The sequence below is a fragment of the Gambusia affinis genome, linkage group LG08 (assembly GCF_019740435.1).
Source record: "Gambusia affinis linkage group LG08, SWU_Gaff_1.0, whole genome shotgun sequence".
NCBI classification, from domain to species: domain Eukaryota; kingdom Metazoa; phylum Chordata; class Actinopteri; order Cyprinodontiformes; family Poeciliidae; genus Gambusia; species Gambusia affinis.
In genome coordinates, this window is record NC_057875.1 from 2,442,908 (window position 1) to 2,455,000 (window position 12,093).

At 35.9% G+C, this 12,093-nt stretch overlaps 1 protein-coding gene across 1 annotated transcript; it reads right to left on the bottom strand.

Moving 5' to 3' along the window:
- Positions 1-10,211, bottom strand: klhdc4 (kelch domain containing 4). Its single transcript, XM_044124598.1, has 13 exons — positions 9,965-10,211; positions 9,787-9,878; positions 8,531-8,609; positions 8,319-8,417; positions 7,402-7,538; positions 7,131-7,223; positions 5,540-5,702; positions 5,392-5,470; positions 4,167-4,375; positions 2,748-2,970; positions 1,603-1,791; positions 1,394-1,516; positions 1-560 (listed from the first exon to the last, which is right to left on the bottom strand). Exons 1-13 carry the CDS (start codon positions 10,061-10,063, stop codon positions 376-378), a joined length of 1,770 nt encoding a protein of 589 aa, XP_043980533.1. The 5' UTR covers positions 10,064-10,211; the 3' UTR covers positions 1-375.
- Between the last annotated feature and the right edge of the window lie 1,882 nt (positions 10,212-12,093).

Here is a 12,093-nt window from a genome sequence, read left to right on the forward strand (position 1 = left end):
AACGACTGAAATAAGTTTATTTATCTGGGAGTCAAAATGAACTAAGACCTGAACTTTCAGAGACACATAAAGATAATTACAAAGTCGGTCTTCTGTCACCTGGACCTGAAGAACATTTCCAGGATTAAAGCTTCAGTTTGTAAATTGTATTAAAAAAAAAACCAACATGTTTTTCACATATTTGTTAAAATTGTCAAAATTAAATGTGTTACCAGTTATTATTTATTCAGATTCACTGCATCATTTGGAAGTTTATGTTTAGATGTTTTGCTTAGAGACTTAACTTTTATTACAAGTTATGAAATTTAATTGAATATAAAGGTAAACAAACACACGCACCTTCACACTCACTCACTCACTGTTCTGGGATTCCAACTATTGGTCTTCATAGAAGACTTTCGCCATGGCAACGGCAACTTTGGCCACTTTTTTGTCCTTGGCGTCCGGCCCCATGTTGGCGCGTGCGAGTTTAACCCAGTACTGCTCGGTCCGGTTCTGGTAGTCTGTCAGTGTCTCTCCCTCCTGCACCGCGGGGTGCTCCTCTTCCTCCTCTTCCTCCTCTGAAAACACAGTTAAATCTGTTAAAGATGCCGAGGAAAAGATTCGCTTAATGCTAGTTTCCTGTGATTGATAAATAGTTTATTATGCCGTTCATGTTGGTTGAACTGGTTCTGGTTCTTTCATGTTAAAACTTCAAACTATTTTATTGGGGTTTTAAATGTTAGATCAGATGTAACTGCAGTGATCTGTTAAACATTTTAGATTTGAATTTTAATAAAATGTTTAAAATAGTGACTCGATTAAAAGATTTAGTTCAGTTTGCCAGTAATAACCACATGTCAACAAAATAAGATTAAAACCCCTTTTTGCTGTTTAATTATTTTTCTTCTTTTATTTGACTAGAGTTCGGTATGCATGTTCTCTGACTCTATAATAGAGCTGCAACTAACAATTATTTTAGCAATCAATTAATCTATCAATTATTCTGACGATTAATCGATTAATCAAATAAAATCACTGGGACATTGAACTGAGTTTTTATTTCACTGCATAAGCCTTTTCTATGCAATATTAAAAATACAATAAATAATAGAAATAAGCCATTCAGTTCCTTTTTTAAATAAGAAAATGCAAGATGTAATTTTATATTGTATTGAAAGTTGAAAACAAACGAGAAGTTTGTGTTGGTAATGTGAGGGAAGTCAAGAAATTCCCTGTAATTATGCAGCAGCTTTTACAATTTATATTTTCCACAAATTAGAAATATTTTTAAAAAGTGAGTAAAACTGGAAAAGCAACGAAAATAAAGTAATAGAGTCATCAAATGTAATTTCCAAGCAACAAAGGAAGCACTTGTTGCAGAACACATCAAAGATGCTGAGTAATCCCTTGCCTTCATCATCCTCGCTGTCTTCCTCCTCCTCCTCTTCCTCTCCTTCTGCTCCTCTGGGTTCCTCCTCCTCCTCCTCCTCCTCTTCATCCTCTGACTCAGACTCTTCCAGCCACTCCTGCGTCTCTGTGGAGACAAAAATCATAAATCATCATGAAGCCTCGCAGCCTCAGCTGGGATCAAAGCGGCGTCCGCCTGATTGGCTCGCTCACTCGGGTCCATTTCCACCAGAACCTCCCACTGGTCCATCTTGTGCAGGTCCAGGCAGTAGAAGTCGCTCAGGGTGAACTGGCGGTCTCCCACCTCGAACATCCCACCGTACAGGTACAGCTTGCCCTGACGCACTGTTGCCATGGCGCTGGACCTCGGACACGGCTCCACCGACGGCGCCGAGGCCGAACCTGCGAAGCGAAGCTCAATCTGAGTATAAAATGTAATTTTTTTTTTCTGTTTCAAAGGTTCTCACCGTCACCAGCTGCGTTTTCAACAGAAATATGTTGAAATTTTCTTCTGCTAATGTTGTTCGGAAACATTGCATATATAAGTTGTTCTGCTAAAATGTAATTAAAATCACATCTGAATGTGTTTGCTCAAGTGTTGATTCAATAAAAATAATAGCAGCAATGAGTGTAAACAGTTACATGACATGTAATCATAATTCACTCATGGATTTAATAACTTTGGTGAATTAATGGAGCGACAGGCTGGCTGGGAGCGGCTAAGTATGGAGCGTTTTGGGAAAATTGCAGTCAGCCATTTTACAGAAGAGCGATGGATTCAACATGTTGGAATGAAACAATTTTTTATGAACTGCGATGCTGTGAGAGCTTTGCATATTGTCAGGAAAAAACTAAACAAACCATCTTCTTCCACTTTGAGCTGCTTTGTTCCTGAAAATGTGCTACATAAATAAAATAACCTTACCACTTCCCATCGTCTTCTTTGGTGTTTCTGCCAGTAGTAACATCTGGCTGTTGATCACCTGACTCGTATGATGCTAAAAAATTGTTTTCATTTAGTAAAATATCCATTTTGATTCGGCTGAAAAGCCACCTCATCTAAACGCACAAAACATTTGAGTTTTTTCAAAATTGGTTTGTTTCATTAAGCAAATTTATTTTTGAAATGTCAAAAAATAAATGAGGTTTTACGCTGGGATGAATCGACAGATGCAAATTTGATGTATTTCACAAAAACTGGAATGGAAACACGAGTCGTGTGATCAACAACCCAATATTCCTGCTGACGGAAACATTTACGCTTTTTCAAAATTGACTTGTTTCCATTCATTTATTTTTAGAATTTCAGTTTGTACAACTTTATGGTTAATGGAAACGCAGCTACTGCCACCAGTTACCATTTTCCTCCTCTTCCTCTTCCTCCTCCTCATCCTCCTCCTCCTCTTGAGGACCGGGGATCACTTCCTTGATGGTCATCACCGTGCCGTCCTCTGTCACAACCTCCTTGATGACCTCAGTTGGTCCTCGAGCCGTTGCCTCCTCTTCCTCATCCTTCCTTTCTGCTCCTTCGTCCTCCACTTTCTTCCCCCTTCGTCGTTTCTTCTTCTCCGACTTGGTTCCCTGAAGAAACAGACAAAAAGTTGGGTTCACTAACCACTAATTCACTAAAAAGAATCTTTGCTCTGCTAACGTTAAAAATAAAAAATTTGCATAAGCCAACGCTAAAGAGGGAAACTAGTTCTGTCACAATATTAGATTTATCTGGATTATAAATTTTCCCACAAGTTAATCCGATAAATGATAATACTGTTGTTTTGAGAGTTTTCAAGTGATATATTGATACTAGCTTAACAATACAATTTCACCCTCTCAAAGAACATCTCACACTCAAACTGGAAGTTATTTTAAATTTCCAGAATAAAATAAAACAACCAGAAGCATAAAAAAAATCATTATGAAGTCTTTCTGAACAAAATTACCCTTCAAAAAATATCAATCATCTGAATGGAAATTATCAAGCTGATTTTAATTCATCATACAGTTAATTGATTAATTGCTTATTGTGACAAGCTGGTGTGAAGCATAAAAATAATGCTAAACCTAATACAATAGTAGAAGCAAACGCTGAAAGGAGCTAATAGTAAATACAAAAAGGCAGCTAGCGTGAGCTAACGCTAAACTCCTACAAATCTAAAAAAATAAAGCAAGAAAATGTGAAACTGCTAAATGCAAAAAATTGTCAGAAGTTAATTCTAAACACTAAACAAAAAAACTATTAAGAGAAGATAATGCTAACAATTATGATGACTTGTTTCCATTAGTTTATTTTTATAGTTTCACTTTGCCCAACTTTGTGGTTAATGGAAACGCAGCTACTGTCACTAGTTATCATCATCTTCCTCTTCCTCCTCCTCTTCATCCTCCGGAGATTTACAAACAGAAAAGTCCCCCGTCCCAGATTTTACAACAAATAATCGCTTCAGAGTGGTTGGAATGACCAGCATCGAAAACATATAAACATTTAAAAAGGCAGAAACTGGCTCAAAAACGGCAGCCATCTTAAAAAATGGCTGTCATCCTGAAATTCAAGTGGCTAAAGGGAAATATGGAAAACATCTGTGCTGAGGCTACTGCTGGAAATATTATTACAATAATTTACTGTAGTATTATCCATCTGAAAGAAACTTTAATGCAAAGATTTGGACCTGTGGAACCAGAACTGTCCAGAACAGCAGACACTGAACAGGAAAAGTACGAGGTAACTTTTACAAAACGTTCGGTTCTGGTCCAAACTGATGAATCAGAGTTGGGTTTACCCTGAGCAAGCCGGGGAACCAGCGGTTCTTCACCGAATCGTACAAGTACAGGTCGTTGTAGAAGTCTCCCTCCAGTGACTCCTCCTCCTCTTCATCACAAACGCCGCCGAACAGAACCGCCCGGCCCGCTGGACCCACGGCCAGAGAGAACCCGGAGCGGGGGGGCGGCTTGCTCCCCGACGGGCTCAATCTGGACCAGGACCACTTTTCTGTACCACAAACAGTCAGTCTGAGTGAAAATCCCCAAATTACAAGAGTAGCAAAACTTTCACATATTTTTACTAACTAATATTTTTACTACTAGTAAAAATAAAAAGTAGCTGATTTAAAATGTTAAATGTCATCAGACAAAAATATAAAGTTATGTGCAAATTCTGGTATCTTAAAAACTAAAATGAAAAATGAACACAAATAAAGAAAGAGTTTTCAAAATAACCCCTTTTAAGCAGAAGAAACACTTTTCTATATTATGTTTTTCTATTTAATCTCAATACTATGACACAGTACTAGAGCCACGCTAAAGTAAAATTACAAGAATAAAGTCATATTAAGACTTTATTCTCATATTATTCTGACTTTGTTCTTGTAATGATTCTACTCTCGTATCATTTCAACTCGTACAAGAATAAAGTTGCAACAACAGGACAGTAAAGTCGTAGATTTACGAAAATAAAGTAATCATACAAGAACTTTATTTATTACTATTTATTACATTTACAATGACACTATTTTGCATTGTTTGTTTGTTTGTTTGAGAATAATGTAGAATGAATAATAATAAAGTCACAACAAGGAAAATAAAGTCCTATTAATTTATTGAATAATGAATATGAATAAATATTTTAATTAATTCATATTTGACTTATTACCAGAATATTATTATGACACTATTCTCACATTATTTTGACTCATATGAGAATAAAGTTGCAATAATAGGAGAATAAAATATTATTATTGACTTTATAGGACAATAAAGGCAATAATTACTGAATAAAAAGCTATTCATACAATAAATAATAATTTATTCAACAATTACTTATTGAAATAAAACCATATATTATTATTATTTATTTATAGAAATGATCTGAATTTGAATGATTTTTGTTAGTATGGTCCTAATCCTCCAACATATTATCTAAACGTCACTAAAGTAAATGTAACTAGTTACTCCCCACCTCTGCAGTTGAGGCATGATTTCTGCTGATCAGTCTGATCAGTTCTGTACCTTGTCCCTCTTTGCCGTCTCGCTTCAGGAGAAACATGTCGGAGTGGATGCTCCCCTTCTCCACGTCTTTCTTCACCCTCTGAACAAAGAAACGCTGTTAGACGTTTCCCGCAGCAGAACATCCGTAAGTCTCAGAGCGAGCGCGTACCACTTTGGAGTATCCTCCATAGATGATGACGCCCGCGCCGTCCGGCGAGGCGGTCATCTGGCAGGCGGAGCGCGGAGAGGGGGCGGAGCCTGACGGAGTGAGGCGGGACCAGGAGAAGGTGTCCAAGGAGAAGGCGTGGACGTCATTGTAGTAGATAAAATCCCTGCAATGGGAGGAGAGAAATCAGCTGATCCAGAGCTGGAAAGTGAAATTTCCAGACACAAAGTAAAAATAAAAAACTTAAGATGTCGTTTAATTCACAACAAAATTAATAAACCTGATGTTTTTGATCTTAATCCATCATAAAAACTACGAAATCTGCTCTTTGACACATAATGCCATATTTCATTAACTTGCATTTAAGGTGTAAGGAACTATTAAAAATTAACATACATGTTTGCGGTTCTTTCAGGCTGCAAGGAAGCGAGAGAGAGCTAAACTTAAAGCCGATAACATGAAGGCTGATAATGGATTTTCAGAATGTTTTTAAAAAAAGATTTGGCCTGATTTTGTTATTTTTTTGTTACTTGAATTAGTGTCATTTTGGTCCTTTCCAAATTTCCACTTAACTTTACATTTTAGTCCATCTGATGATGTCTTTTTTAAATATGAAATTATTAATAATTTGATCAGTTACCCAGTACTTGAGTAGACTTTTTACCAAATACTTTTTCACTCTTGAGTAATTTCTTGGATGGATCATTTTAACTTTTACTTGAGAAAAATATGTTGAAGTAGAACTACTTTTACTTGAGTACAATGTTTGGATAATCTGCCCACCTCTGCTGTTTAATAAACTTTTCGAAATGAAGCAAGACTCATATACTGATCAAACCTAGAAAAATACGATCAACCTGAAATATTTAGGATATAGTTTGTTGATTTTTATTTAATCTGAAAAATCTGCAAAACCTTTTAAAGTTTTAAATCTGTAATAATTTATTGCCAGAAATAGTTTACTGTTGATTAGGTAAATAAAAACATAAAATAGTTGTTGCAATTATATTTAAAAACAAAAGTACTGAAAAGTTTCATGACAGGAACTTTTGAAAAGTTTGCTGTTTAAAGTTTTAATTAATTGCCTGGCGCAATAAATCATTTAATCTCATAATAAATTAAAACAAGCTCAATCATTCCTATTTGCATGATTTAGCATTTTTCTATTTTCTTTCTTTTCTTAAAGTCTTCAGGCTGGTGCTTCATAATTATTTTCTGTTTTGTTTATTTATTTTGGATATTTAAAATGTCTTCCAGTTCCAGTATTAAATATTGGATACAATTTTAAATTTAATAATCTCTGAGAATTCGTTCTCAGACAATGGTAATAACTTTATTATCCCATTACCATTATATTAGTTGAAAATGGTCTCAAAATGACAATATTATTGATTATTGCAACACATTCTGGGACAATTTATTGTCCATCAAAATTTGTTGACATACTTTGCTGTGTGGTTTTTCTTGCTCCTCAGAATCAAAACTAGAGTGACTCAACTAAAAGATTTAAGCTAGAAAATCTGAGAATAAAATGTTACATAATACTTTGTGACCTTGTTTTAATGCTGTGAGATAAATCTTTTGGAGAGTTTACCTCGTACTCTCATGGAAACCTCCAAACACCAGCAGCTGCCTCTTGCTGAGGACCATTCGATGGCCGCTGCGGCCCGACGGACCACCGGCAGCTCTGGAAAACAACAAACGCTTCAGAAATGCAAAGCAGGAACTAATTATTCAACTGCATTTATTTCACATGAATTCACTAAAGCCTTTAAACCTCATCCAGTTCCCTAAATAAACACGACTCGTTATTCCTGTTTATTATTGGTGCTATTTTTATGGCTCCTCTGTGCTTCTGCACGTACTTGATGTTTTCCCATGTGTGTGTAGCCAGGTGCAGCACCCAGAGGTCCTTGTAGTGGTAGAATTGCTCCCCATTTGGAGAAGCGAACTCCCCTCCGAACAGCCAGAGCTGACCTCCACCCTGCGGGACCACCACCGCCTGCAGGGAGCAGCAGAGCAGAGCACGGAAAGGTTTGTTTTGTTGCATCAGGCGTCTGCTGGGACGACAGAGCTAACAGATGAGACCTGTCCGATCTGAGCTGCAGCACGCTGCCCTCTTGTGGCTGTCGGGAGAAATGTTCCTCCATGTTTCATAAAGTATTATTCCACTTTACAGGATTATTAACAGAGTATTAAGGCCATGCTAAGAAAATAAAAACATAAAAGTACCAGAGTAAAGTCAAAAATTTACAAGAATAAAGTAATAAAAGAATGAGTATAGAGTCGTGATATAACTTTACTATAACATTATGATTTTCTTCTCGTAATACTAAAGCTTTATTCTTGTAATATTTTGACTTTATTCTCATAATATAACCCTATTCACATTATATTATGACTTCATTTTTGATTTATTTTCAAAATAACTTTATTTACTTAATTTTATAACTTTATTCTTGTAATACTTTGACTTTATTCTCATATTATTTTGGATTAATTCTTGTACATTTTTATTCTCAAAATATGACTTTAATCCTGTAATATTCTGACGCTATTCTAGTAATATTACGGTGTGAAAAATGATAAAGTATTTTGAGTCTTGCTTCATTCTTCCAAAGTACAAAACCAAAGATAGAAAGGGGAACATTCTATCTTTGGTTTTGTATGTTGGATCCAAAGCCAACAACTATCTGTTGTCCATGCATCAGAAAGGTGAGGTGTAAAAGTGGTTTGGTTTAAAATAAAAAAATTTAAAAAATGGTAAAAGAGAGTAGGGTACCTGGTGGGAGCAGCGTGGAGGAGGAGGGTTGGGTATGTCCGATTTAACCCAGCTGTTCTTCTTGATATTGTAGAAAAACAAATCGTTGTAGAGAAACGTCTGCCATTAAAAGAAAAGAAGCAAAAAAAGATTTAAAAAAAAATAAAGTTTTTTTTTTTTTAGGAATTTCAAACTTAAAACTGCAGAGAAATTTTTTCTGGAAATTTTTTTACCTTTTTTCCATTGAAGAATTCTCCTCCAAACAGGATGAGCTCGTCTTTCTCAGGATGAGCAGACAGAGACGCATTCAGCCTAAAAACAAAAAAACGGCCAGAGCAAAATGTCAGAAATAGCCCTGATTATATAAAATGAGTAAAAGCTACATTTTTGAGAGAGTTGAGGCATAACTTAATTTTATCTTCAGGTTTTTCCTAAATTAATGCATTCAGCTGATGGTGCAGAAAAGTAATTTAGCTTTATTTTTTTTATTAAAACTCGTAAAAGGTTTAATTTCATCCTAACATATAATGGTGGTTCCACAAAAAAAAATTATTCTAATCACTCAAATGATCAAAAGCTGATTAATTGTTTATATTTAACATCTATGCTTCATGTGTTTCTGGTTTGTGCTGCTTTATGTTTTTGTTTATTCTCTTCTTGGTAATTTTACTTCTCTTAATAGTTAACCTGAATCTCTTCAATATTGTCAGGAATTTATTAGTTTCTTAAACCAAACTGAGAATATATAAAAAAAATATCAAATTTATAAATTAGTCTAAATCAATAATAATGATCAGTAGCTCTCTGGACCCAAAATTAATATATCTATACAATAGTTATTGTTGTTGGAAGTAGTCAGAGTAGCATAAGTAATTTCTTGTTTTGCTACTGTTGGTTTGAAGGTAAAACAGAAAGAAAAACATGAATCAGAGAAGCTTAATGATTTGGAATCTAAGCATTTTAACACATCCTATATAAACAAAGAAAATAAAGCAAATGTAAATAGGCAGGCAAAGATTAATAAAACCAATGATGTGATCAACATGCTAACTCAAGTTAAATCTATATATATATTTTTTACTTTATTTAATTAAATAAGTTAATAAAAAAAAAACACGGGTTCAATTTTAAACTGGTTAGATGTAGAACATGAATTGCTTCAGTGTAATGAAGGATGAAATCCCAAAACCGTAATGATGACCTGCTGTCTGTTCTGGTCAACGTTAGTACGTTTAATTTTTAAATCAAAACATAGTTTACACAGATGGGTTTGTGCGTTTAAATTCATAGAAATACCATATAAATAAGTCAAAGTCGGAATCGAAAGTTTACATTTAAAAAAAGAAGGGAAAAACAGATAACGGTATTAACGGTAATGATATCCTGCAGGTTTATTCTTTCACACTGAACTCAGTTTGCTTGTATCTAATGGTATTTCAGTTCTGTTGTGAGGCCCAGGTAAAGTTTAGAGTGAATTTAAAGGTGTCACCTCGGTGCTGGAGGGGAACAGTTGGTTTCTACGACCTGGGTCTTCTTAGAGTCCAGATTCTGAAACTCAGAGATCAGAGCCTCCAAATCTTCCTGGACACACAATAAAAGAAAATAAAAATCACCTTTTGTTATGGATTCGAATAAAACAGAATTATAACGATAAAATCAAGTGATACCTCTTCTCTTTTGGACCTCTTTGAAACCTTTTTCTCCATTTTAGCGGCCGTCTTATCCGCTCCTTTCCCCTTCTTCTCTTTCTTTCCTTTCTTTCCCATCTTTTCGGTAACTTGTCGTAATTTTAGAAATATTTATCTGGATTTTGTCGGAACTGAAAGCCCAAACAGACTCCACATGCTGAAAAGGTGCGCTTACTCTAGCAAAGTGATCCTTACTTCCGGCAACATACTTGGGCTTCCGGTTGAAGTCAACAGCGCCCTCTATTGTATCGGGTCACACATTGCAGTTTGGAGCAGTTAAAATTTTCTGACCCCAATGCCTCGACAGAATTGCTTTAAATTAAGTCACAATATCTTAATTTAGTTTCATAGTTATGGTAATTAATCTTTTTTTTCTTACTTTATTATCTGAACAAGTGGGAGCATTTAGACATTAAATTATTTTGAGAGTCCAGGCAGAGGCGGAGCTAGAGGGGGGGCCGGGGGGGCCAGTGCCCCCCCAGCCATCTGATTTGCCCCCCCCGCGGCCCCCCACAAGATCGACATGTCACGACACCCAGTAATTCCTTCACAGTAGGTAGCACTATGTACCACAATGGGTTGTGACACTTGTGACTGTTGTGACTGCTCAAAAGCAGCAGGGGGCGATATGCACCATTTACGTTTATTGTGATACACCATTTGAACACAACAGAGTTGACCCAACAGAAGAAGAGAAGGAGAACTTACAGCTAAGAGGAATACAGTCGATTTGACTCCAAGACGGATAATCTGACTTCAAAGGTAAGTTTTACAATGGTTTACTACTACCAATAAAAAAAACCCGTTAAAAACATTTTGTGCTCAGCCAGGAAATAGTTTCTGGTAGTTGAGTTACTACTATAAGTTGCGAGCATCAAGCTAACAATGCTACAGCTATAGACAGCAGTGTGTTCTCATTGCTTTTCAGGTCGCCAGTTCCTATGATAACGTCCTGACAATTCAGAGATAAGGCACCAAACAAAAAGTATTGTAAAAGCTGACGTGTTTCAGTGTGTTTACCACTCATCCTGCCTGAACAATGTCGGGAGGATAAATACGGGAAGTAAAAAAAAAAGTATCCAACGTGGTGCATGTGTTATCAGACAGAATGGATCACGACATTCCTGATTATATGACCTGCCAAAATCCTCTGGTCTGTAATGCTCTTTCTTTCTAACAGCGATTTCTTATTAGCTCTCGCATTAAATAAAACTATACAGAATGAAAAATGTTAGCTATACTAAGAAAATAAAAATCAGAGTAGTTACTTCTGGCCAATATAATTACATGGGAAATATTTATTGGCTCAGAAGCTGTCGTTTCCACAAAGTCAAGAAATTCTGTTCATAAAATTGTGTTCTTTCTTTCTTACCTGTGAAAGGTAATGCTAATGGAGCCAGCTTGTACTATAAAATGAGTGAAAAAACTCCACACAAGTTCCCCACTGACATTTGCTATTTTTACTAATTCTTTTCTAAACATTTTCTATGAAACGGCAACACTTTGTTAGAGGTTCCGTTTCCCCTAGGAAAGGGCATGAACTTGTGACAATTTAATCTGTTACTCTTTTTGCTTTATTATGTTTTCCATGAAATGTTTAATTTATTTAAATTCTTATGTGTTTAGCTTTGTCATTTTCTTTTATGTTTTCTTTTATCTTATCGCTGATGTTTAGCACTTTATTTCAGCTCTTTTGAGATATTGTAATTGTGAACTGTGTGACACTGCATTCTCATTGTAAGTCTTGTCTTGTTACAATGGTGTCATTTAGAGGTTAATGTCCACTTATGCTTTGTGTGGCATGCATTGATAATAAACTGCAAATTACATGAGCAAATCTCATTTCATGAGTCTTTATTTATATATAGTATGTGAATGAAAGTACTTTTACTGTATTGTCATTGTCATAGTCAGTGGACCCCTTACAGATAGCCCTGGCCCCCCATTGGCCCCCCCAGAAATAAAAGTCTAGCTCCGCCACTGAGTCCAGGACTGAACCTTCAGATGTCTGAGATCTCTGTTATGTTAAAGCCTTAGAAGCGGTGACAGGATGTTCTGAGAAACGGAGTCTCTCTAGGTGAGCCGGCCCGGGACGGAACGATCCAAAA